We start from the raw sequence: 26,996 nt of genomic DNA on the forward strand, positions 1-26,996 counted from the left end.
AAATAGTTTTATTAATATTTTGTAGCTATTTTAAACCTTGAAAAATATTTAAAAAGATATAGTTTTGTTTAAATACTAGTCTTATTTTTGGTAGTTATTTTGCTTACATAGGACTAGTTAAGCAACGTGTTCCTATTTCTCGGGTCCGGGCAAAAGAATAATATTCGGGTTTAAACTACCCGGTTTTAGGCCTAATTTTTGGACCTAGCCCATAATAAACAGTGTCCAGGACACATGGGGAACCCCACCACGCGTGGGGGACATATGCCTCGAACCCCACCACGCGTGGGGCTCATTTTCATGGGCATTGTGTTACAAAACACGGAAAAGCCAACATAAAAGGGGCAACGAAAAAAAGAGACTTTGAATATTTTTGAAAAAGGACTACTGTTGGTATTTCTTCTTAAAAAAAGAAGAAAGAAAGGAAATCTGGGGGGAACGAAAAAACGAACGAAAAGGGATTTTGGAAATTTTGGAAACGTGTACTGTTCATCTCTCTTCTTCAACAAGAAGAAGAAACAGAAGCCAAAACTCCATCAACGGACCATCTTCCTCCTCCCAAACACCACCCCGACGCTATAACCACCACCCCCCACGTCCAAAAACTCCAGTCGAACCCCGTCACCTCCAAACCATCCAGCTCTCTCTCCGTCAACGACCACCAGTCCAAAACCAACAACCCGTCAGCCACCTTCCTCGTCGGAACTCCATCGTCGAAAACGACCAACGAACCAGAAAACCCTACCTTCAAAAAACTCCATTTCCGGACCACCCCAAACGAAAAAACCCAGTCGACCTCCATCACCGGCAACCACCCCTCCTCCTCCTAAGCTTCCCACCGGAATAACCAGACGACGTCAACCTCCCAGCTGCCCAAACAACCCACCCTACTGTCGCAACCAACGCCCTCGTCATTTTCCAGTCGACAACCATCACCCCGTCACCATTAAACACTGCCCGTCGACCCCCACAATCGTCGACTAAACAGTCCGTCAGCTTCACGCCACTAGTTGAGCCGGAGTTCATGGAGGTGAGCTGCTCGACCTTGTGTTGAAGTCGAGTTCCAGTCCAAAGCCCAAAAGCTGAGTCGAGGTCCAGTCCGTCGAATTTGTTCCGGGGTTTTCGTTGTTGTGCCTTGTTCAGTGAAGTCCGGTTCGAGTTTCGTAGGAAGCACTGTTTGTCGTTCTAGGATTGTCGAGGTTCGAAGGTTGGTGTTCTTCGTCCTTTGTCTCATTTCAGTCATTTTGCATATTATGGTTCAAGGCAATAAATGAGAATATTCGATATATATGAATGTCAACAATGCAATTTTTGTTGTTATGTTAAAAATGTTTATTCTATGTTTAGTTACTGCATGCTTAAAGTAAATGTGAGCATATGAACGAAGTTATTCTATTTTTTCATTTTTACCCTGGATATTATTACCTGTTAGAATCGTTGTTTTTTTTGTTTAACCTCGGATGATTTCATGGGTAGAAAATCGTAATTGCTTTAAGTTTGCCCTCAAATAAATAAATAAAAAAAAACGAGACTAGCTTCGCCAAATAAAAATGTATGGATTGCGAAGCCCTCACAAAATATATGTCTTAAATACTTAGATTCCGGGACGGGCCGTTTAGCAAATTTCACGGCCCTACCCCAAATAATAATGCGCTAGTTGCTGTAGGCGCGCCTTTAATAATGTTATCTCCCTAAACTCGGGTGCACATTTATGTGACCCAAATCCAAATCTCAACGGAGTCGAAATATATCTCTAGTCAGGGCGCATTGATTGTGGCGTGGCCCGAGATGCATTTCCATGACGTTGCAAATTCTTAAAAAAAAATAAGAATGAGATGAGCCTCGCCGAATAAAAATACAAATTGCGGGGCCCTCAGTAAATACTTGTTTAAAATTACTTAGAATTCAGGAGGGTCGTTTAGCGAATTTCACGGCCTCCGCAAAATAATAATGCGCTAGTTGCTTTAGGCGCGTCTTTAATAATGTAATTTTCTTAAACTAGGGTGTGCATTTCATGCGACCTAAATCCAAATCCTAAAACATCAAATAAAATATGTTTCGGATTGTGGGTGCATTTCATGTGACACAGTCCAAAGATATATTTTAAGCGATGTTCACATTCTTGTAAAAACAATAATAATAAAGCGGTTAAAAGATAAATTTGCACATAAGTTCATATTGTATTAAAAATCAGATAAATAAGCCAAATATAACAGTTGAGCGACCGTGCTAGAACCACGGAACTCGGGAATGCCTAACACCTTCTCCCGGGTTAACAGAATTCCTTATCTAGATTTTTGGTACGCAGACTATAATATAGAGTCATTATTTTCCTCGATTCGGGATTAAAATTGGTGACTTGGGACACCCTAAATCTCCCAAGTGGCGACTCTGAAATAATTAAACGAATCCCGTTTCCATTGTCCTTTAATTGGAAAAAGACTCCCCTGCGCCCCCTCGGGTGAGGAAAAAGGAGGTGTGACATCGATCTCAAAAGACTAGGCTTGAAGTATTAGTTGAGCAATGAATTTGGAGTCCAGATCAAATAAAAATTGTCCCACAATTTATTCCTTGTCAATTCAAATGTGTATAGAAATAATACTAAGCAGCATAGGCATAGTATTCTTGGAACTCAAATCCAACATTATCAAGGATTTCATTAGAAAAGAATCATACGTACGTTGGCATTGGATTCCTGGTGCTTGAATTTAACATTGCCAAGGATTTCATCTTCCCTTAATTAGAAAAGGATCCAACAGTAATGATTAGGCTATGATAAGTTGCATTCACATATTTTCGTTACTGTATCCACCTTATTCAGTTGGCAATTTATTTTACATTGCTTTAGACTCAAACGTAGCTATATTAGAACTCTTTCCCGTAATTTACTATGGATTCTCACGCTTTGAAAACTCTTTCTTCCAGCGAAACTCCTTGCTTAGATCAGATTACTACGACTGCCTCAATAAGTTAAATCCTTGTAGGAAACCAATTGTTGTAATGTACCACATTGAATATTACTTCTCAATATCCGCCTTTAATCATCTATATAAGGATACATACTCTTCTCTCGTAAACACCAATCTCAGCGTGTTTGCAAACCATTTTGACAACTTGGAAGCATTAACGTGAAGGTAATTTCTTCTTCTTTTCTTGTGCTTTTCTTCCTTTGTCTTTTTTGTAGGTCCAAGCGCGAAAGATATGTTCTCGTTCAATAAGATGATTCATGCATGAAGAAGACAATCTTAGGGTATGAAGGGATAAGTACTCATCCTGACCCGACTATCGGAGAGATTACCCTCAATGTGGCTCGACTATCAGAGAGATTACTCTTAAAATGGCCCGACTATTGGAGAGATTACTCTCAATGTAGCCCGAGTATCGGAGAGATTACTCTCAAAATGGCCCGACTATCGGAGAGATCTTGACTATCGAAGAGATTACTCTCAAAATGACCCGACTATCGGAGAGATTACTCTCAAAATGGCCCGACTATCGGAGAGATTACTCTCAATGTTATCTGACTATCATAGAGATTACTCTCAAAATGGCTCGACTATCGGAGAGATTACTCTCAATGTGGCCTGACTATCAGAGAGATTACTCTCAAAATGACCCGACTATCGGAGAGATTACTCTCAAAATGACCCGACTATCGGAGAGGCCAACTTAAGGTGCAAAGGGAATTATATGTCCACCTTAAGATTGAAAAGTTATAGTTCCTTTTAAGGACAAACCCACGAAGAGGCCAACTTAAGGTGCAAAGGGACTTATATGTCCACCTTAAGATTGGAAATTTATAAAGCTTCAACTTGAATACAACATCGACTTGAACACTTGGAGAACTTTGAAGATTTGGCGGACTTTGCAAACTTCAACTCGAAGATTCGGAGGGCTTAAACAATTCAACTGTAAGATCGGCGAATTTGAAGACTGAAACTTGAAGACCGAAAGACTTGAAGACTTCAACTTGGGGGGCTTAAATATTTCTTTAAGACCGGCGAATTTAAAGACTGAAACTCGAAGACCGATGAACTTGAAGACTTCAACTTTGAGATTTGGAGGGCCTAAATATTTCAACTTGAAGATCGGCGAATTTGAAGGCTTCAACTTGAAGACTGACGGATTTGAAGACTTCAACTTGAAAACCGACGGAGTTGAAGATTTCAACTTTGAGACTTGGAGGGCCTAAATATTTCAACTTGAAGATCGGCGAATTTGAAGACTTCAACTTGAAGACCGACGAAGTTGAAGATTTCAACTTGGGGACTTCAACTTGAATACTGACGGACTTGAAGACTTCGAGGGCTTAAATATTTCAGCTTCTCTTTTTCTTTACATTGTCCGACTTTTATCTTAGTCGCATAATTTTCAGCTTTACGCTCTTGTAACAAAAGATTCATATCTTGTCATGGGAGAGTCCAAATAATGAACCGTTTGATGACTTCAATATCTAAAATATATCCATTGCTTAGAATCAACTTGAATAATTGCGCCGGATAATATTTTGAAACCAACTGTAGATTTCACCATGTTGAAAATTTCAGATTTGCGTAGTTTCACCAAAAAATTCATATCTCGGTGTAGAAATATTGAAATTGCAAACCGTTTAATATCAAGAAAACTAGACTTCAAGATATAGAAAATATCCAAAATCCTCAATCAAAAAAATTCAGAATCATCCCAGATAATATTTTGAAATCAACTTTATATTGCACCACGCTATCAATTCCAGATTTGTGCAGTCTCACCAAAAAATTCATATCTTGGTGTAGAAATATCAAAATTGCAAATAGTTTAATTTTATGAAAACTAGACTTCAAGATCAAGAACATATCCAAAATTCTCAATCAAACAACTTCAGAATCGTCCCAGATAATTTTTTGAATTTAACTTTATATTGCACCACGCTATCAATTCCAGATTTGCGCAGTCTCACCAAAAATCCATATCTTGGTATAGGAACGTTGAAATTATGAACCGTTTGATTTTTCGGAAACAAAACTTCTAGATTTAAATCATATACAGAATACAAAATTTAATACCTTAAGGATAGTTTCAGATAATATTCCAAATTCAACGTAAAATTCTGGCATGCTGATGATTTCAGATTGTGCGACTTCACCAAAACCTTTGCATTTTGGTACGGAAGACTCGAGATCGGAAGATGTCTTACTTTCCATCAATCGAAATTTAAGAGCCATATTCTCACAAATATCTTGGGTTCAAGTCTCACTGAATTTGAAACATTGTGCCAAGCAATCTTTTCCTTATACGTGTGTTTCCTTTTAACGCCTCTCTTCTCTTCCCTTTTTTTAAGGCAGAGGGCGGACTTGGAGACCAAAAAAACTTGAACGTTTGGCGAACCTGAAGACATAGAGAATCCCTGGCCTTCAATATAAATACTTGACATCCTTCTAAAATCGGCCCATTGAAGATATTAATTTACCATGGAGAGTTGCCCCTTTTAAATCAAATGAGATAAAAGTTCAACAAGAGGATGACATTTCAGCTTGATTTTGCATTCCTTAATACTTCACTCGGACAACAATTAGGGCAATATGTATCTTTTGAACTTATACGACTGAACTTAGAATGAAACTCTAAGCTGTCTACGTACCTCGGTGAAGAGGATCAAGTCATACCGTAGTTCAGAATAGGTAGATTTCTTCCTTTTTTTACGTCCTAACATTTGCCTAGGCCACCTCTTTTGAGATTTCAAACCTAGTGGATTTTTTTCTCTTTTTTTTTTCTTTTTTTTGGGCCGTACACAATTTATACTCTTGCGGGCCAGGAGTATAGCAACATGCAGTTTAGGCTCATGCGTCAAGGAGCGTTGCAACTTCAAGGATAATACTTCTTCAAAAACTTGCCATTGATAGGGCCGATTCTATACCATCCGCATCAACCAGCTTGTAAGCCCCACTGAGTAAGCTTTTTGTACGACATATGGCCCATCCTATTTTGAAGTGAACTTCCCTACAAGTTTAGGGGAAGTAATTATGGGTCTTTATACGGCTAGGACTTGATCTCCTACTTGAAAGGATCTCGGGTGGACTCTTTTATTGAAGGTGCGAGACAATCGAGCTTGATAACATTCAAGACTCTGTTGAGCTTCCAACCTCTTCTCATCAAGAGCCTCCAACTCTGCTAATCGAAGTCGAGCATTTTCTTCATTAGTGATCCCTTCTTGAATAGCCAGTCGTAATAAAGGTATTTGACGCTCAAGTGGCAAGACGGCTTCGACTCCATAAACGAGTGAATAAGGAGTCACCTGTGTTGGCGTGCGGTGAGTCGTCCTATATGCCCATAGATCTTCTTTCATATGGTCATTCCAATAACGTTTGGATTTGGAGATGACTTTCTTTAACAAGTTGCATAGAGTCTTGTTGAATGCCTCAGCTAAACCATTGGCGGCAACATTGTACATCGAAGAGTTATGTTGCTTGAAGCCAAAGAGATCACAAATCTTGTTCATCAGTCTATTGTCGAATGGATTTCCATTATCCGTTATTGTATAACGAGGAATGCCAAAGCGATAAATAATGTTTACTCAGATGAAACTTGCAACATTTTGCTTCTTTACTTCCTTAAGAGCAACAGCTTCAGCCCATTTTGAGAAGTAGTCAGCCCATTTTGAGAAGTAGTCAGTTGCAGCCAAAATATATAGTTGTCCAACAACATCCAATCCCCAAGCATCAAATAGCCAGGATGTAACAGTCAGGTGCAACACTTCAGGAGGTTGATGAATAAAATTCGCATGGAATTGACAAGCCTTGCATCTTCGAGCATAGTCCAAGCAATCTTTTACCATCGTTGGCCAATAGTATCTCATCCTTTTTATATGGAAGTGGAGCTTTGGTCCAGACCAGTGTGACCCACATACTCCAGAATGCGCTTCTTGCAAAGCTTGGAGTGCTTTATCTTCCCCTAAGCATCGCAAGAGTACTCTCTTGAATGATCTTCTGTATAGGGTATCTTTGTAGTAAAGGAAGCGAGGTGCACGACGACGGATTTCAGTTCTTCTCCGCGGATTTTCTGGAAGTATCCCATAGCACAAGTAGTCGATAATGGGTTGTCTCCATTCTTCTTTCTCGACTTCAGAAACAGCAACAAGATGCTTGAGTTCATTTTCTTCATCTTCAGCCTCATTTGGCTGCGGTACTACCCATTTTTGGCAGACAGTAACTTGCACTTGATCAGGCAGGGTTAAAGATGAAGCTAGGGCAGCTAAAGCATCCGCCTTCTTATTTTCTTTCCTTGGCATATGCTGAATAGTCACATCACCGAGCCACCCCATTAACTTTTTAGTGTAATCATGATATGGGCGAAGTTCAGGCTTCTTGACCTCGTAACTACCTAAATGCTGATTGACCACTAACTAAAAGTCACCAAAGACTTGCAATTGCAACCGCTTCATTTTGACAACCATTTCGAGCCCAAGTATTAGTGTTTGATACTCAGCAACGTTGTTAGAATAGAGTTGCATCAACGTTAAAGAGTAGGGCAGCACTTCACCTTGAGAGGTGACAAATACTACACCAGCACCAGCTCCTCCATGATGTGCAGCACCATCAAAGTACATCTTCCAAGGAGGATGAACTTCGATGACCATGGCTGTTACACCCCATATTTTCATACATGAAAATATGCCATAAATAAATTAATGAGAGCCCGGAAGTGAGATGTCACATTCCGCAGTACTACGTTACAACGATGTTGCACCCTGTAGTATTGTACGTGAAATTTGTCGTAAGGTAATTGACATCAGTCCAAGGAAAAGATTATTCGGAGATTATAAGAATTATGCTATTTCAAACAAGTAATAAGTAAATTCGTGAATGTAAGAGGGTAAGTAATATCGAAGAAAATGAATTTTGTCGAAGTTTGGCATGTTGGAGTAAAATACGGTCTGAGCTAAAATACCCAGTATTTATGGACTAGTGTCGTATAAGGTATCACATGACCATGATAGTAGGATGTATAAAGTGTATTAAAAATAAATAAAATTTAAGTAATTTGAAACAATTCTTAATTATGCGAGTAATTGATTAATTACCGAGTAGCGGGATACTGCCTAATTAATTATTGGATAAAGTTTAAATTCCCAACGAGGGGGTTTACGTGGCAGCAAGCCATTTCCCCAAACAAGTGACTCTTAGTCACTTGGGATTATGTGGCAACTTAACATTATTTACATAGTAATATTCACTTCCATCAGAAGATGCAAGCTAATATTTGCTATGACACTTTGGCTTGGGTTCTCTTTGACGTAGTAGAATACCATTTCCTTACCTTGCTCTGTCATGGTTTGATAAGTTGCTCTGGCTGGATTTTTTTGTGGAGCAACGCTAGAGCCTTCATTCACAAATCTGCACCACACATTCCGAAAGTTCACATCCCCGAGAAACCTGTATTGGAGTTTGCCACTGGTCTTAGGAATGAGATCAACCGTGCCTTTGTAGTTCTGACGGAAATTGTAGCTGGAAGGGATCTAAAGATGTTCCTTATGGATAAGGGATCATTTAACAAATCTTGGATGCTGCACGAAGTTGTTGATATGCCAAATTATATATCATCATATATCTCAATGATATTATCTAGGATTGTAAGTTCTTACTGGATCATCGTAATAGTTATTGGGACATACATTTTTGTGGTGCATGGACTCGTATACGAAGATTGAGGACATACCAAGATTCAGGTATGTTAAGGCTAAGCTCTTCTTTCATTTGGCATGATCTCATCATTACATTCATATTCCGGAATTTACATATATTTTGCTAGTCACGCAAATTGCGTATATTTTTCTAGTATTGTAAGTTATAATATTTTCCTTATCAAGACTTCCTATTCAGTTGAATATTTCCTTCTTCCAGTCAAGAGAGCAGAGAAGTTACATATATACAGTATTAAAAGTATTTTCATTACCATCGAGCTATAATCGATGGGCAGGCCCCTATTGGGCAACCTCTGATCAGATGGTAAGTTATATGACGATCCTACTGTGGCCGAGCGCATATGAGCGAGCCCAGTTGGTCGAGATACAGAGCCTAGTATGGCCGAGCGCTTATGAGCGAGCCTACTACGACAGAGCAGATATATATGTATACCGAGCCTTATAGGGTCGGACAACTATTTTACTTATTATATTGAGAGAATTGAGTCAGTATTAGCAGGTAAGCATATTTTCAGATTTTCTTTGACTTCCAGCTACTTGCAGTATTATATTATCAGTTCAGTTTCAGTTTTCAGTATATTGCCTTACATACTCGGTACATTATTTCGTACTGATGCTCCTTTTCTAGGGGCGCTTCATTTCATGCGTGCAGGTTCAGACAGACAGTTTTATATTAACATTTAGTCAGCATTCGTAGTCATCTTACAATGTGGCCCATGGCCAAAGTATGGCATCATATGTTCAGATCCCCTTAGTTGCAAGTTGGTACGCAAGGATAGGTGATGCATTAGGTGCCGGTCTCGCCCCCAAGTTCGGGGCGTGACAAAAGTGGTATCAGAGCAATTTTGTCCTAGGAAGTCTACAAGCCGTGTCTAGTAGAGTCTTATTTATGGGTGTGTAGTGCACCACACTTATAATCAGGAGGCTACAGGGCATTTAGGATTGTCACTCTTTCTTCTTACTCTAGATCGTGTGGTAGAGCTCACTTATAAGAATTCAAAATTCGAAATTCTATTTTATTCAACGATACATACGGAAAGAAGGTTGGAAAGAGAAATAATTTTGGAAGAGCTGAGTCAGAGGAATTGGATTTTTGTATGATGCCTACGATAAGTAAATATAAGGTCTTTAACAGATCATGGGTGTACTGAAAGGTGTAAGCTTCCTGATAAGAAGCCTTAAGGCAAGAATGCGATAAATGCAAGAGGAATGAGATGAAACTTATCCAAATCTTACAGATACGCTACGATTCAAGAATATTGTGCAAGCACGACTTCAAGGAGAGGAAGTAAAGGTTCATGCCCGAGCTGTAGGAGCCAGTGCGAGACGTAAGTTAAAACAAAGTAAATAACCCAAGAAAGATTACGAGGAATATTGATGTGAGAATGGGCCAACAAGTAGTTAGTAGCTAGTCAGGGAGATCCCAGTTATGGCTAAACAGGAAGTTACAGACGAGTCATCAGATCGTGTAAGATAAACATAGTAGAACCCAACATGGAGAATTCAGCCTCGGAGAATATCATTATAATACTTGAAATATGTTCAAACAAGAGTTGGGGTAGTTAAATACACTGTATGAGTGTTACAGGGATAAAAGAAAGTGTCATTAGGAAGGCAGTCAAAATAACAGTTCAGAAGCAACCATACAAGCACAAGGGCATGGAAGTAAGCAACTACGGATGACTATAGGAAAGTAAGGACATCAAAAAGGTTCATAATAAGCTCACAGCTTTACGAGAGTCAAGGGTTCTCCCTAAGTACTACAACGAAAGACTAGTTGAGGAGATAAGAAAGAAGGCTTCAACCTAAGCACAACGACCTAAAGGAGAAATGGTCGTGTAACAATAGTCTCACAATAACATTGTAAGCACTCCAAAGGAAAGTGGCACCTACCATGGTTAATGAACGGGAAGAAAAATTAAACGTAATATTCAAGATCATATGAGTTGCACGAAAACTCTGGCATGCATGGGAACTAAGATAAGCTAAGCATGCATGCAATAAGGGGGGAAAATGACTAGGAAAAGAAATAGCTTACGTTAAAGAAATCCAAGAAGGAACGAAGGGAATTATTCGATTAATGATCCCGAGTTGGTGACGTTATTAACACACTTAAGAGTTTGGAGTTTTATACCTGCATCATATACAACCATAGAAGATTTCGGTATACGTTAAAAGAAAGAATTGAGCCTAGATCATAGATGAAGGATTGAATTGTTAAAGGATTTTATCATGAATATCCCTCAGCGCCTATGAAAGGCTAAAGTAATAACTAATACCAGGAGCCGCAGGTCGGAAGATGTCTTAAGCCAACATAGAGGCTGATCAGAAAGAAGATGAGACTAAAGAGTTACATCGACTAAGCAAAACAGGAGGGACCAAGAGAATTATACACCTCAGGATCACTCTTAAGTAGCAGAGGTATAAGAAAGATAGTACATTAGCCATATTTTATAATAGCTCCACGATGAAGCCAACTGAAGAGTACCAGACTTATAAGAAGTCAGTATGAAGCTCCCACCGGATTATGTATGCACTAAAGGTGCAAGTATTATAATATAACTTCAGGTTGTGGAAATAAATTATGCCTATATGGAAGGGAGGTTATGAAAAAGATAGAGAAATGTGAGGCAATATTTTAAGGTAAGCAAGGGAAAAAGTGAACAACATATAAGATACTCAAATACAAAAGGTTATGAATAATCCATATTGCGGAAAAGGGGCTAGAAACATGGGGATTCAGTATCGAGGAATAATAGCAGCATCGTCATTAGCATATCTTCCAGCCTATGGTCTAGGTATCGAAAAGCCTGACTAAGAGAGTAAATAAGAGTCAGAGATGATGCGATGTCTCGCTTGACGTTCAAAATGACATAAGGAAAATCTATGATGCAAGAAAGTTGAAAAGTTACAAGTAATATAAATAGAGTTGTGTAGGTCGCAATCCATTGTATGATGAAGCGACAAGGTTCTAGAAGACAAGAGTAAGGATAAGAACGGGCGAGTGAGAAGGTAACGAAAATGGATAAGTCCTCAAGATTAAGCCCATGAAAATAAGAAGAGCATATGGTTTCTCTAAATTATACAAAGCCCACTATAGCCTGAATGAACTCAAAGGAGTCTAAGACTAATAGCATTTAGAATGCCACCCTGGTAATAGAATGAGGGTGTAATTGTGATAGATAAAAGATGACGTTTGGGCCTTCAATTGAGTAATGATTCAGCAAAGAAAAGAGATGGATCTTATGAATTGGACAGGATTAAAGTACCCACGCAAGGTGAATCGCATTGGGATGTTGTGAGGTACGGTTATGAAAGCAGGGTATCGCCCCAGGTGGATCAATCTAATTATTTTAGACGTTCACCGATAAAACGTGAATCCTAGTAGCAATATTACATAAAAGGTTAAGTTATCAGGGGTGGATTATGGATCAAAATTAAGGTGAATTAACAATGGATGGATAAAAGTTATAAAATATGAGAGGAGATTAGGCCGTCATTCTTAAGATGAATAGTAATGTGGAAGCATTAGAGAACATAGATTTATACGTATGGGATAAGCAACGAAAGTAACCTGGGAATTGGTAGCAAACCTCAGTAATGAGAAGTTGAGGTAAGAGTTATGGTATAGTATGACCAATGTAGATGTAGTAAAGTTATACGAATGGATAACCAGGTCTATAAAATAAGATAGAGAAATATTCGTAAGTTCGACAAAATACCAAGCGAAGAATTTCAGGATTGGCTAAAAACTAGAGGAAAAAGGAGAGGAGAGTCGCATAGGCACACTTACAAGGTCAGTATCGTAGAAGCTGCATGATGGAAGGTAGCAACAGTTACGAGATTGAAAGAAATTCGATCACAAGTCATGGCATGGGGAAGAGGCCTAAAGGGGGGAATGCCCTGGCCTTTGGACTTATATACAGAATATTTGCCTAGATGGCAAGAGGACTACTAAAGTATTCTAAAGAGCTGTGGGATAAGATAACGATAAGTGCATCAATCAACATTCGAGGATGAATGTTCCAAAGGGAGGAATGATGTTACACCGCATATTTTCATACATGAAAATATGCCATAAATAAATTAATGAGAGCCCGGAAGTGAGATGTCACATTCCGCAGTACTACGTTACGACGATGTTGCACCCTGTAGTATTGTACGTGAAATTTGTCGTAAGGTAATTGACATCAGTCCAAGGAAAAGATTATTCGGAGATTATAAGGATTATGCTATTTCAAACAAGTAATAAGTAAATTCGTGAAGGTAAGAGGATAAGTAATATCGAAGAAAACGAATTTTGTCGAAGTTTGGCATGTTGGGGTAAAATACGGTCCGAGCTAAAATACTCAGTATTTATGGACTAGTGATGTATAAGGTATCACATGACCATGATAGTAGGATGTATAAAGTGTATTAAAAATAAATGGAATTTAAGTAATTTGAAATAATTCTTAATTATGCGAGTAATTGGTTAATTACCGAGTAGCGGGATACTGCCTAATTAATTATTGGATAAAGTTTAAATTCCCAACGAGGGGGTTTACGTGGCAGCAAGCCATTTTCCCAAACAAGTGACTCTTAGTCACTTGGGATTATGTGGCAACTTAACATTATTTACATAGTAATATTCACTTCCATCAGAAGATGCAAGCTAATATTTGCTATGACATTTTGGCTTGGGTTCTCTTTGACGTAGTAGAATACCATTTCCTTACCTTGCTCTATCATGGTTTGATAAGTTTCTCTGGCTGGATTTTTTTGTGGAGCAACGCTAGCGCCTTCATTCACAAATCTGCACCACACATTCCGAAAGTTCACATCCCCGAGAAACCTGTATTGGAGTTTGCCACTGGTCTTAGGAATGAGATCAACCGTGCCTTTGTAGTTCTGACGGAAATTGTAGCTGGAAGGGATCTAAAGATGTTCCTTATGGATAAGGGAGCATTTAAAAAATCTTGGATGCTGCACGAAGTTGTTGATATGCCAAATTATATATCATCATATATCTCAATGATATTATCTAGGATTGTAAGTTCTTACTGGATCATCGTAATAGTTATTGGGACATGCATTTTTGTGGTGCATGGACTCGTATACGAAGATTGAGGACATACCAAGATTCAGGTATGTTAAGGCTAAGCTCTTCTTTCATTTGGCATGATCTCGTCATTACATTCATATTCCGGAATTTACATATATTTTGTTAGTCACGCAAATTGCATATATTTTTCTAGTGTTGTAAGTTATAATATTTTCATTATCAAGACTTCCTATTCAGTTGAATATTTCCTTCTTCCAGTCAAGAGAGCAGAGAAGTTACATATATACAGTATTAAAAGTATTTTCATTACCATCGAGCTATAATTGATGGGCAGGCCCTTATTGGGCAACCTCTGATCAGATGGTAAGTTATATGACGATCCTACTGTGGCCGAGCGCATATGAGCGAGCCCAGTTGGTCGAGATACAGAGCCTAGTATGGCCGAGCGCTTATGAGCGAGCCTACTACGGCAGAGCAGATATATATGTATACTGAGCCTTATAGTGTCGGACAACTATTTTACTTACTATATTGAGAGAATTGAGTCAGTATTAGCAGGTAAGCATATTTTCAGATTTTCTTTGACTTCCAGCTACTTGCAGTATTATATTATCAGTTCAGTTTCAGCTTTCAGTATATTGTCTTACATACTCGGTACATTATTTTGTACTGACGTTCCTTTTCTAGGGGCGCTACATTTCATGCGTGCAAGTTTAGACAGACAGACGGGTAGGCCTCCTTAATAAGTGTTGCCCGAGTTCAGCTTGATCGGTAAGCTCCATGCCTTTCAGAGTTTCCGGGTCTATAGCTTTATGTACATCTTGTATATATATGTATATATGTTATGAGTAGGTCAGGGAGCTGTTCCGATCATAGAATGTCCATCAGTAGAGGCTTGTAGACATATCCTGTCAGTTAGTGTAGTATGTTGGACTTCCAGGCTTTGTATGGATATTTGGTTGGTTTGTCAGCTGTAATAATTATGACGGCCTTGTCGGCCCAGTTTTATATTAACATTTAGTCAGCATTCGCAGTCATCTTACAATGTGGCCCATGGCCAAAGTATGGCATCATATGCTCAGATCCCCTTAGTTGCAAGTTGGTACGCAAGGATAGGTGATGCATTGGGTGCCGGTCTCGCCCCCAAGTTCGGGGCGTGACAATGGTGTCCTCATCAGGTAGTTCATCAGTTAGCTCCCAATCATCAGGTATAGGGTGATCTGCCAAAAAGTCCGTTAACCCTTGTCCTTTTATAGCCTTTTGAGGGATGTACATGATTTCAAATTGTTGAAACTGGAGGTACCACCTTGCTAGTCGATCACTAAGGACTGGTTTTGAAATCACAAACTTGATGGGATTTGCTCTAGAAACCAAACAAACGACATGAGCTTGAAAGTAGTGCTTCAACTTTTGAATTGAGAAGACTAGCGCCAAACATAACTTTTCAATTGGCAAATAATTCAGCTCATGTGGTGTCATCATCCTGCTCAAGTAGTAAAGGGAGTTTTCTTTCCCTTCACTATTTTCTTGGGCCAACAACGCTCCAACAGACCTTTCTTATGCTGAAATGTATAGTATCAGCGGCTTTCCAAGTATAGGGGCTGCCAAAACCGGAGGCTTCATCAAGTAGGATTTAATTCTCTCAAAGGCATTGCTACATGCTTGGTCCCATTTGAAAGGGACACCTTTCTTCATAAGGCCAATGAATGGTTGGCACCTCCCAGCTAGGTTTGAGATGAATCTCCTAAGGTATGCTAGCTTTCCTTGCAGACTTTTCAATTCATGAATATTCCGAGGCTCAGGCATTTTCAAGATTGCATCTATTTTGGATTGATCAATTTTAATCCCTCGATGTCGAACAATGAAACCAAGGAACTTCCCGAAAGTAACTCCAAAGGCGCATTTCAATGGATTCATCCTAAGTTGGTACCTCCGGAGCAACTCAAACACCATTCTCAAGTCTTTCAATTGGTCGCCGTTCTCTCTTGATCTTACCACCAAGTCGTCAACATAGCATTCGACATTCTTATGGAGAAGATCGTCAAAAATATTTTGCATAGCTCTTTGGTAAGTAGCACCAGCGTTCTTCAAGCCAAAAGGCATTATCTTGTAGCAATAAATACCCTTGGGGGTGCGGAACGCAGTAAGCTCTTCATCATTTGGTGCCATGCGAATTTGGTTATAGCCTGATGAACCGTCCATAAATGACATGGCCTCGTACCCAGTAGTAGCATCGATCATCAGTTCTGGAATGGGAAGCGGGAACTCATCTTTTGGACATGCATTGTTAATATCCCTAAAGTCAACGCACACTCGAATCTGGCCATTTTTCTTCCTTATAGGGACAATACTTGAAACCCATGTTGGGTATTTAACTTCACGAATAAAGCCAGATTCGATGAGTTTGTTAACTTCTGTTTCAATCAAGGGAACCAAGTCCGGCCTAAAATGCCTTTGAGCTTGTTTAATAGGGCGAGCACCATTTTTTACTGCAAGGTGATGGACTGCTACTTTCGGGTCCAAGCCAGGCATCTCTTTGTAACTCCAAGCAAAGACGCCCCTGAACTCCTTGAGTAACTCAATATAAGTACTTTCTTCATCAACTTCTAGTAAAGCACTTAGGTAGGTGGGTCTTTGTTTTTCATCAGTGCCAAGGTTAACTTCTTTTAAGGCATCAATCGTTGCCTTCACCCCTTCTTCAAGTTTTGGAGGAGCATCATTTGCATCTTCATCTTCTTGAGGGTCCCCATCTTTGAAGGATATGTGATAACATGGTGAAATATTGTCCAATTTCTCGTCATCCTCCATTAGAGATAAAACACCATGCTCGCCTTGTGCAGTAACATGATACGAAGAACCCATACTTTCTTCATCTTCGTCACACTCCTTTGTGTAGACCACAGTATATGGCTTTACCTTCAGTACTTCTTTACATGAAACCACAAGTTTTGTTTGTCGCCTCATTCTAGAAGGAACCAAACTTTAAAAATCCTTAGAGATTTTCTGGATTTTGGGCGAGGCGGGTGTTCTTATGCTTTGAAAATTTCTCTGGAACTTGTTCCCCTTCTTTAATGGACCCAATCTTTCAAATATGGAGGTCCTAACAGGTGATTTTCCAAGTCGATCAAAGACAAAAGGCTTGTTAGAAGTGGCAGATTTGTCTCCTACAGTGATATAATTGATACTTGCCCTTCTTATAGAGATGCGCACTGGTGACGGCTGATTGTATCCCAAACCTTCCCGTGGTTGTCTCGTTGCAGCTTCTAATGGTAGCTTCACTAAATTTGATGGCTTATTAGGATTTATACAACTTTTGCAAATAGCTTGTAAACGTTAGGATCAAAACCTTCATCTGTTCGCTTTGTAGGGAGTGCCACATTCTGCAAATGATTTTGGGCTACAAACCCTGCAAGCAGTTTCAAGGACAACTTTACTGCCTCAATTCATTTTACCGGAAGAGTTAACTCCTTTAGCGTCTTGGTTTGGAGATTAGATGATTCACCTTCATCTTTCTTCCTTTTAGGGACATATTGGAGCGCATGACTCACTTTCTTGCCATAAGATGCAATACCCCCTCTATAAGATTTATTCGCATTGGGTTGTACCTCCTCGATAACATCTTTGACTCTACTAGTAGTCACTTCATCTCTTTTAGTTTTGGGCTCGCCATTCTTGCTTGTCATGCCATCATCAACTTTTATCTCCTTCACAATGTGGTTCTTCAAGTAGAACTTTGCACTGGCGAAGTGTGACTCTGCCTCGGTGAATGGCTCATCATCAGCAACTATCTTTTTCTCGACTTTACCCTCGTAGTACTTCAAACATTGATGGTAGGTAAATGGAACCACTTTGTTCTCATGTATCCAAGGCCTTCTAAGCAAGACGTTGTATGAAGTCTTTGCATCAATCACATGTAGCCATGCACTTGATTACATATCTTCAATGGTGATTTCCAGCCTAATCGCACCTATGGCTCTTTGCCCCCCTTGGTTGAATCATTGGATCATCACACGACTTTATGAGAGTTCGTTCATGGGAATACCAATTTCTTTCATAGTGCGAATCGCCAAAATGTTCACTGAGGATCCTCCATCAACCAAAATTTGATCTACCCTTTCAGCACGTATATAGCCAACCAGGTACAGTGGGCGTTTATGAAGAGTGTCACCTAGCAGAAGATCGTCATTTGTGAACTTGACTTCTTCTCACAAGCATTAACTTCTTGAGAAGTGGACTTAGTGAGCTTTTCTGAAGATGGTTCCAATGGTAGGTCATCACTCTTTTCTTCCCCTTTGTCAGCATTGCAACAAAAGGCCTCAACACGATTACAGGAAATCTTTATGCGGAACCAAGATGGCAAGAAATCCTCCAAAGCCACTGTATGTCGTGGCTTTTGAGGGTGGTGTACCTCCACTTTTGATTTCTTCAAACGCCTAACTGGATTCTTTTTCATTGGTCTTTTTACCATCATCTTCCTTGTTGGTTTTTCTACTGATTCTTTTCGTGGGCTCCTTTTGTGGCGCCTACGACGAGTCACCAACGTCCAACCTTCATCATCATCAGGTTGATCGTCTTCAACTTTGTTGTTCTCCAGTAATTCTTCATTTTTGATTCCTTTTAAACTGCATAACTCATCTAGATTGAATGAGACAAAGGTGATAGGGACTTGGTCCACGCTTGCTTTCTCATCTTCAAGCATGATCTTCTTTTCGCGATCCAAGTCCATGACTTTGTCCTTGAAGACAAAGCACTTCTCCAGAGGGTGGCTTACAAGTTGGAGATATTTGCAGTAATTTGGGTCATTTGTTTTCCCAACTTAATTTGGTCACTTCATCTCCGGAAGCTCAATGAGATTTAACTCGAGGAGTTCTTCGAAAATGGCTGGCACATCAGAATCTAGGAATGGGTACTCTTTTTCCTGCATTTCTTTTAGAGTCAACTTTCCACTTGGCTTATCTTGAAAAGAAGTGGATTTCATACTCTGCTTCTTGCTCACTTTCGTCGGGAACTTCATAGGTGACGTGTTGACATTCATAGCTTATTTGCTTTCAGACTTGGGTACGAACTTGCCCCACTTCCTGACTTCTTGCTTGTCATTCCCTTTGCGAGGTTCATAGATGGGTAGCCTCTCATTTCCAGTGGAGGCCATGCTCAATTCCATGTCATGGGCATGAGTCGTAAGTTCTTCAAATATGATAGGTTTGATACCTTACAAGATGTAGCACAATCCCAATATATGCCTTGGATGCACATCTGTATGCCAGAAGCTTCATTAAGACTCTCTTTGCAGTTGAGGCTTGCATTCCTCTAACTTGATAAAGTCGATAACTGGTTCACCTTTTCATTGATGAGTATTTGTAAGTTCTATCATACTCATAGTGCGTCTCGTACTATAAAAGCGATTGAGGAACTCTTGCTCTAGTTGATCCCAGCTATCGATATATCCAGCCTCGAGGTCCGTGTACCAGTCAAAAGCATTTCCTTTTAGCGAGCGGACAAATTGCTTGATGAGGTAATCTCCATAAGTCCCAGTATTGTTGCACGTCTCCACGAAGTGCACAACATGTTGCTTTGGGTTACCTTTACCATCAAACTGTTGAACTTTGGAGGTTGATAGCCAGCAGGCATCTTCAACATATCGACCCTTGCAGTCTATGACTTTGCATATGTAAGGGAGGATTTGGTAGCGACTTCATATTTGTTCTTAATAGTTCCTTCAATGAACTCCTTCAGTTGATCGATTGGAATCATCCCTTCAGATGAGACAGGGATAACCTTAGTGGATGTTGCTTGTCTTGGTGGAGAGTCACTCTCTAGAACTTCTGGGAGCTTGCCAGGTGCATGGGTGGATTCTTCTTTCATCAAGATTCCCACCCTGTCTGTTATCTTGTCAATTCTAGCCTCTTGATTTTGCATGCATTTGGTCAAGCCAGCGATTGCTTCCGTCAAGTTTGCCAACTGCTCCTTCATAGATGAAGTGTTTGTCACCATGGCTTGCATGATTGTCGTGGACGACGGAGAGTAGCATGGATTATCACATAGATTGATCCTTGATTGGCTCACGCTATGTGGTGTAAGTGGGGAGGATCCATTACTTGAAGCATCATCATCTTCCTTCATAGCAGAGTATTTGGATCCGAATAGGTTAAGCAGAGCAAGAGTTTTCTTGATCTTTTCAACAACATCGCTTCCTCCTTCAGATGCGTTTGTGGAAGATTTTGCTCCTTTTGAGGATGAAGATCCGAAAACAGGGGTTGACACGAACGGCACTTGGGGTGTTTGTTGTCCTAAAGAGCTTGCTTTGCTCCTCGTAACTGGTCCGAAGCTTCCAAAGGTAACATCGAGGATGCTTTCCACATCAGCATAGAACCTGGAGTTAGCAGCCTTGGTGGAAGTTGAACCGGAGTTGATTTTCTTTGAAGCCATTTCAATGTTCTTGGACTTTAATGATTGAAAAGTTGAGATGAGAGGTAGAGATTGCCCCACTGGGAGTGCCAGAATTTGTAGACAATAAATTGCGTCGAGAAAATAAAATCATGACCGAAAATATCGCAACAATTGTAGTATTTTATTTCGAATATTTGAGTGTTACAATCTCTATGGATCCTCTGATTCTTCTTTCCAATTGTAAATAAATTCAAGGTCCTTTGAGCTTGATCTTGAATCTATGTTTGTTTCCACGAACGATGATCTCGAATTCAACTAGCACGAACTTTGATTTGAACTTGCACTCCTTGAACCTTGATTTGTTCACGAACGTTGGTCTCGAATTCAACTAGCACGAACTTTGATTTGAACTTGCACTCCTTAAACCTTGATTTGTTCTTCGTTCTTGAGCTTGAACTTGATTTCTTGAACTTGAACTTGATTGCTTGAAGCTTGAAACTTGTGGAGGAATTTGCGATGTTTGATCCACGAGCTCTTTCTTGCTTCTTGTTATAACTTCTGGTCCCTTTTATGGGTTATGAAAACCCCTATTTATAGTTGTAGAAGGGAGGAGTCATGATAAGAACAAACTCTTTCCGACCAATCAAATTAAAGTGTGACATGACCGCATTTGCCAAAATACGTCACTTGCACATGTGGCGCGATTTCATTGGCCTTTCAGTGTGACTGGGCCTACCTTGTTATTTTGACACGTGGCGTGGTCCTATTGGCTCTTTCGCTTAACTTGGCGCGCCACGTCATTTGACACGTGGCACCAACTGGGCCTCTAGGAAGATGACATCTTGGGCTTAATGAAGTGGGCTCATCATTTTAGCCCAATTAAATGAGCTAGCCCAATGGATTAAGACTTATTTATTTAATCCATATATATTGAACTTATTTGTATAATCCATAGCCCAAAATATTTTAGTTGGACTAGAATATCTTGAATTTAAAATATGGTCCAAATTATTTTATGAATTTAAATTCAATAAAATTTATATGTCTACAAACTCCTTTAGACCAAAAAAAAAAAAAAAACAGTTCTTATCACTTTCCTCATCTAGACTCCTATACACAGGGGCGAATCCACCCTTTAGAGTGGGATGGTATGGCACCCGCTAGGCAGAGGCGGATTTAGGGGGCGGAAGGGTGTTCATCTGAATCCCCTTCGTCGGAAAATTATACTATATATATAGGGTTAAATTTGATTCTTATTGATATATATTAGATGTTGCATTCCCATGACATAAGTCTAAAGCTTAGCTTAGTGGTGAAGGAGGTTCAAACTCTCTTTAAGGGCTCAAGTTTGATTCCTACTTCCCACACACCGCAATTGTTTTTTCTTTCACACTGCTTGAATAATACATTACGCAGAAGGTGAGGCTAATAACACTCCTACTGTTTGCCTTCAACTTCTTCGTCTTATTTATTATTAAAATAGTTATTTTTGCAATTATCTTTTGCTCATTTTTAATTATTATTTATTATACATGATTTATTTTGGCCTTTTCTTCCTTATAATGCCCCTTTTTACTAGTATATTTTTTCTGTAACAACAACCAATGTATTAGTTTTAATCCAACATATCGTTAGCATGAGTTTCAGCGATAGTTTCGTTCCTATTTAGATTTATTTTTTTCTTATGAACCTGTTTGATATTATATTTGGATTCAACAAATTTCGATGAATTTATTCGATGAAATTTTTATTGTTCACTTCTTTGTAATATTGAACCCCCTTGCTCAGAGTTTTGGATCCGCCAATACCGCTAGGTTGGTAAACTTATTGTGTATTTATGTAAAAAATTCCTTAAACCAGGTTAAATATTTGATTCCGTAAGTCCCAGTTGCAAACTAGATAAAGGTGCCATAGATGGTAGACCTTATTGAAAGTTTTGCTCGTGTGTAAAATTCAAATTCGAGTTTATCTTGAACCTTGTTTGACTTTCCCTTTTCGTTATGCTTTTTTATTTCCTTTGTTCCAGTCATTTTCCTTTGTGGCTACCTCCCAATTTTTTATTTGCCGTTTATTATTTTTTTAAAAAAAATTCCTTTATTTTATTATTTTATCTGTGATATTTAGCAAGAACACTAAAAAAAGAGCTTCCAAAATTAAAAAATTTATAAAGAGCATTTCTCTTAATCTTTACTAGTTTTTTTCTTTTAAAATAAAAAAACTTAGGGCTTTGATATGAATTTTGAATTGAGATCAAATTTAATTTTTATAATTTCTTTTTTTATTATAACATAAAATTTTGTGATATTCTATGATTATTAAATACAATTTAAATTTCTTTATTATTAAATTATGATGAATATTTCGCAAGCATTACCAAGAAAAATATGAGATTTATGATTTAAATTTTTGGGATCTTGTAGTTTATCTAATTATGTATTTACTTATGAGGTATAACTTATCTATTGAAGATATTTTTTTTTTCTTATTCTGATTAGTGAAATTTATTCGTGCAAATTTATTTTTAGCATACCAAAAAGATGTAGTTCTCTAATAAAAATATTGATTTTACTTGTATTGTTAATAATAAAGGTGTGATTCCTTCTTTTAAAATGCTAATTACTTTTGCTTCTTGATGTTTGAGATGTAATTTTCATACAACAACAACATACGTAGTGAAATCTTATAAATAGAGTCTGAGAAAGAGATATAATTTTCATACATGCAAATAAAAAATGCCTATTAAATTGTCCGAACGAGTAAAAAAAAATTAATCGGACATTTGGCCTCTACTTTGTTGAAAAGGAATCTTTAGTTGTAATCTCCCATACAGGGTCAAAGCAAATCTCACCAAACAAACGCTCCGACCTAAAGTCATTCGCTTAATATTTCATTTCTGTCTTCCACTATATTAACAATAACAAAAACAGACAACAGTTTAAATTGCATTGTCCTATGTTTAACTGTGTAAATTTTGCATAATCTCAGATATTTAATTTCGTATTAACAAAGTATGACATGTGCTATGATCCAAGTATAGTTTAGACTATGTTTGAATATTGAATATTCTATGCTTAGTATTTGCTTATTACGCGATTCCTTTGCGGATATCGTAGCATAAATTTCTCTATTCCCACGTTAAATGGTTCCCTACCAAACCTAGCAAGTGCATTTACTCGAGTTTGTCAAATAGTTTATGAAAATTTAATAGCGTACGTATTGGATTATGCATCCACTGGTTTAATTCCTTCAACCATGGCTTAACGGGGAAGAAGACCGTTGACCTTACATATGGGCTTAACATAACTGCTTGACTTTCCAGATTTTGCCCTGCAATTTTCAATCTGTTACTCTAACCACATTTATTCACACCATGAGGTTATCTCCACTCTTGTTACTTTTCACTCTTTATTTGATTTTCTTAATCTTACACTGTGTGTTAAATTGCACCATCAAATTTGTTGTTTCCTTTTATTGTATTTTTGGATTGATTCTGAATTTTATTATGTTCTCATTGGACTTCACTCTCTCTGGTTGTTTTTTTAGATAACTTGCAAATCAGATATATGTCCCACCGTCTATTACTAGTTGTTTAGTTAAGATTAATTGTTGCTTTCCTTTGTGCTTTGAAGGCGTTTGATTTGATTCTGAATGTTCTCAATAACCTCTCTTTATGCCATTAGATTGGTATTTAATGGCAGTTGTGGAGGTAGAGCTTGAACTTGTGTAGGCAGTTGAATTTTTTTTAAAATATATGGTACTCCATAATTTTACTTAGTTTGGACCTACTTCTACAAAATACTAGTAATATTGAGTGCATCAACGGACTTAAAATGTTAATCGGCCTCTCTGTAATGGACCTTTAGTCATCATTAAGTGTCAAGTGGACGAGAGTTAATCAGTAAAGTTGTAAGTTTTAGTGCCCATTTTCTTCAGTTTCCCATCAGGGTTATGATACCGAAATCATATGAACACATTTTAATTTGATATTTTCATTTATGTGTAATGCTTACTAGATTTGATATCCTGTGGATTGAAGATCAACATAACTGACTCTTTAGTGGATCTTAAGGGATTATATAACTAAAGGGGAGCCTTGGCGTAACTGGTAAAGTTGCTGCCACGTGACCACGAGGTTACGGATTTGAGCCGTGGAAACAGCCTCTTGCAAAAATGCAGGGTAAGGCGGCATACAATAGACCCCTGTGATCCGGCCCTACCTCGGGCCCTGCACATAGCGGTAGCAAGGATCAGAGGTCTCAATTCGAAAATTAAGTTCATATGGATATTGAAATCATGTTTATCCATAGCTGAAGCTAAAAATCTGATCATTCTCCATTTGCAGTTCTCTTTGTCGTGCTACTTCTTGTACGCCGTTCTCTGTGGTTTCCCTCTGATAGTTTAAGTTGCTTTTCTTGGATTTGCTCTCTAAATCATTGCACTTGTTCGAGCCTGACCTATATATAGTAATGCAATCCCCTAGTGCGGATTTGCTGCTCATTCATTCAATTGGTCATGGTGCAGAATGTCTGATGGTCTGTAGTAACTCTTCTAGCAGTTTTGATTTAAATAGAACAAAGTATTAGTGAAACTGTCTCGGGATTTTTGGTTCAAATTTGTGCCTTGACCCTTTGGTGTGGTCTTTCAATAGCATATACTTTTAGTGAAATTAGGGGTTACCTGATCAACTATCAGTGATAATGCCAATTAATCATGTCTAATCACTAGTCAAGTAATCAACTCAATGATAATGAATATATGGCTTATGGTGTTCACTGAGCATGTTTTGTGTTTTCATCGTAAGATACTCCGTGCACCAAACAATGTTATCCCTCTTTGTTTTAGGTCCTATTTTCTTCTGATTTGAATTTGATATGTTGATCCATTACAGATCAAGGAGATTTTATGGGATTTCTCTTTCCCTAATCATCATCAACATGGCTGCCATAATGGAGCGTGCTGATGAAAATCTCCTTCCAGCTGTTTACAAAGAAATCAGTGAAACTTTTAAGGCAGGGCCATCTGATCTTGGTTATCTCACATTCATAAGGAATTTCGTCAAGGGAATTGCATCACCAGTAGCAGGTATTTTAGTCATAAACTATGACCGTCCCCCTGTTCTTGCAATTGGGATACTGTGCTGGGCACTGGGTACTGGTGCAATGGGTGCTAGTAAGTATTTTTTTCAGGTTGGATTCTGGAGGGCAGTAAATGGTTTTGGACTGGCAATTGTGATACCTTCTCTACAGTCATTTATAGCTGATAGCTATACGGATGAGGCTAGAGGAACTGGATTTGGATTTCTTAATCTTATTGGAACTATGGGTGGGATAGGAGGTGGAGCTATTGCTACAGTTATGGCTGGCTATGAATTCTGGGGCATTCCAGGATGGCGCTTTGCCTTCGTCATGATGGCAACATTGAGTAGTTTGATTGCATTTCTTGTATTCAAATTAGTTATTGATCCAAGAAGAAGAACCAGCATAGAGCACGATATTGCAAAAAATAGTGACAGGTAGGGTTGCTTGTTTAAGTTACATTAGATTTGTCAGAAACATTGTAGCTTCATGTCCTATGCTCTAGTTAACCATCATTTCACTCTTTTTGCGATCCTGTTTTAGGAAGGATTTGATAGAGAAGGGACATACCAATTCAATGTCGATTTGGATGGAGTCTTGGACAGCCATGAAAGCTGTCATTAAAGTGAAAACGTTTCAGTGCATTGTTCTGCAGGGTCTGGTTGGGTCCTTACCTTGGACTGCCATGGTTTTCTTTACATTGTGGTTTGAATTAATTGGTGAGTAGCCTGTATTTCATGTTTAGTAAGGTGCCTGCTCTTTTAATTTCCAATGTTTATTGTATTATTTAGTTCATGACCGTGCACTGCATCAATAATAAACATGATATGATGATGCAGGTTTTGATCACAACAATGCAGCAGCACTAGTCGGTCTATTTGCTGCTGGATGTGCATTAGGTTCCTTTTCTGGTGGTGTCATTGGAGATAGAATGTCTCGCCTATACCCTAATTCAGGCCGTATCATGTGCGCGCAATTTAGCGCTTTTATGGGCATCCCATTCTCATGGTTCCTTCTTCGTGTTGTCCCCCAGTCCGTGAGCAGCTATTTCACATTTGCTGTGACTCTATTCCTGATGGGGCTAACAATCAGCTGGAATGCTACTGCTACAAATAGTCCGATGTTTGCTGAAGTGGTGCCTTCAAAGCACAGGACCATGATCTATGCATTTGATCGCGCCTTTGAGGTTTCATTTTCTTCGTTTGCAGCTCCAGTTGTAGGAATTCTTGCAGAAAAACTATATGGTTATGATTCCAAGTCTGTTGATCCGCTGTTAGGATCTTCAAAAGAGGCCTTAGCATTGTCAAAAGGCCTATTCTCAATGATGGCAGTGCCTTATGGTTTATGTAGCCTATTTTATACCCCTTTGTATTGGACATACAAGCAGGACCGTGAGAATGCAAGAATTGCAAGTATAAAAGAAACAGAGATGATTTGACAATCACACCTCTTCGCTTCCTTGTCGGTGCTGAATCGTGTGGATGTGGTTATTCTGGCATCAGAGATTATGAGCACTCCGGTGTTATAGCAGTTTGCTAAGCATGGCTGCGGTATATATCAGAAGGTGACCTGCTCATGGAAGCTAGGATTTGTTAGAAAATAATAAACAAAATTGGTTTTGAGGCGTGAAAATCGACTGTCCTTAAAGAGTTATCGTCTGTATACTAATTTAGGGAAAATACAAAACGATTCTCTTCAGGATACAACAAAGCCTGCAATAACACTTGTGATTTTCTTTATCATTTCGTTGGAATTCTTGTGTATTTATAAGCAACCAACATACCCTTTCAGAAAAGATGTCTTGTTTCAC

General features: G+C 38.8%; 1 protein-coding gene across 3 annotated transcripts; it reads left to right on the top strand.

Annotated features, from left to right (window-relative positions):
• Positions 1 to 26,996, top strand: LOC107831304 (uncharacterized). 3 transcript variants are annotated; one of them, XM_075249523.1, is made up of 4 exons: positions 1 to 1,207; positions 25,000 to 25,623; positions 25,730 to 25,905; positions 26,026 to 26,996. In XM_075249523.1, the coding sequence occupies exons 2-4, from the start codon at positions 25,046 to 25,048 to the stop codon at positions 26,622 to 26,624; spliced, it is 1,353 nt and encodes a 450-aa protein (XP_075105624.1). In that variant the 5' UTR covers positions 1 to 1,207; positions 25,000 to 25,045; the 3' UTR covers positions 26,625 to 26,996. The 3 variants fall into 3 exon arrangements, with proteins under 3 accessions (XP_075105624.1, XP_075105623.1, XP_016514549.1); XM_075249522.1 differs by lacking the exon at positions 1 to 1,207 and adding an exon at positions 13,370 to 13,807; XM_016659063.2 differs by lacking the exon at positions 1 to 1,207 and adding an exon at positions 23,021 to 23,486.

The sequence above is a fragment of the Nicotiana tabacum genome, chromosome 3 (genome assembly GCF_000715075.1).
Source record: "Nicotiana tabacum cultivar K326 chromosome 3, ASM71507v2, whole genome shotgun sequence".
Taxonomy (NCBI): domain Eukaryota; kingdom Viridiplantae; phylum Streptophyta; class Magnoliopsida; order Solanales; family Solanaceae; genus Nicotiana; species Nicotiana tabacum.

Coding starts and splice junctions, on each gene's coding strand:
- LOC107831304 (XM_075249522.1), top strand. CDS start 13,767: ATGGACTCGTATACGAAGATTGAGGACATACCAAGATTCAG. Junction 13,808..24,999: donor GAGGACATACCAAGATTCAG/GTATGTTAAGGC, acceptor GATCCATTACAG/ATCAAGGAGATTTTATGGGA. Junction 25,906..26,025: donor ATTGTGGTTTGAATTAATTG/GTGAGTAGCCTG, acceptor ATGATGATGCAG/GTTTTGATCACAACAATGCA.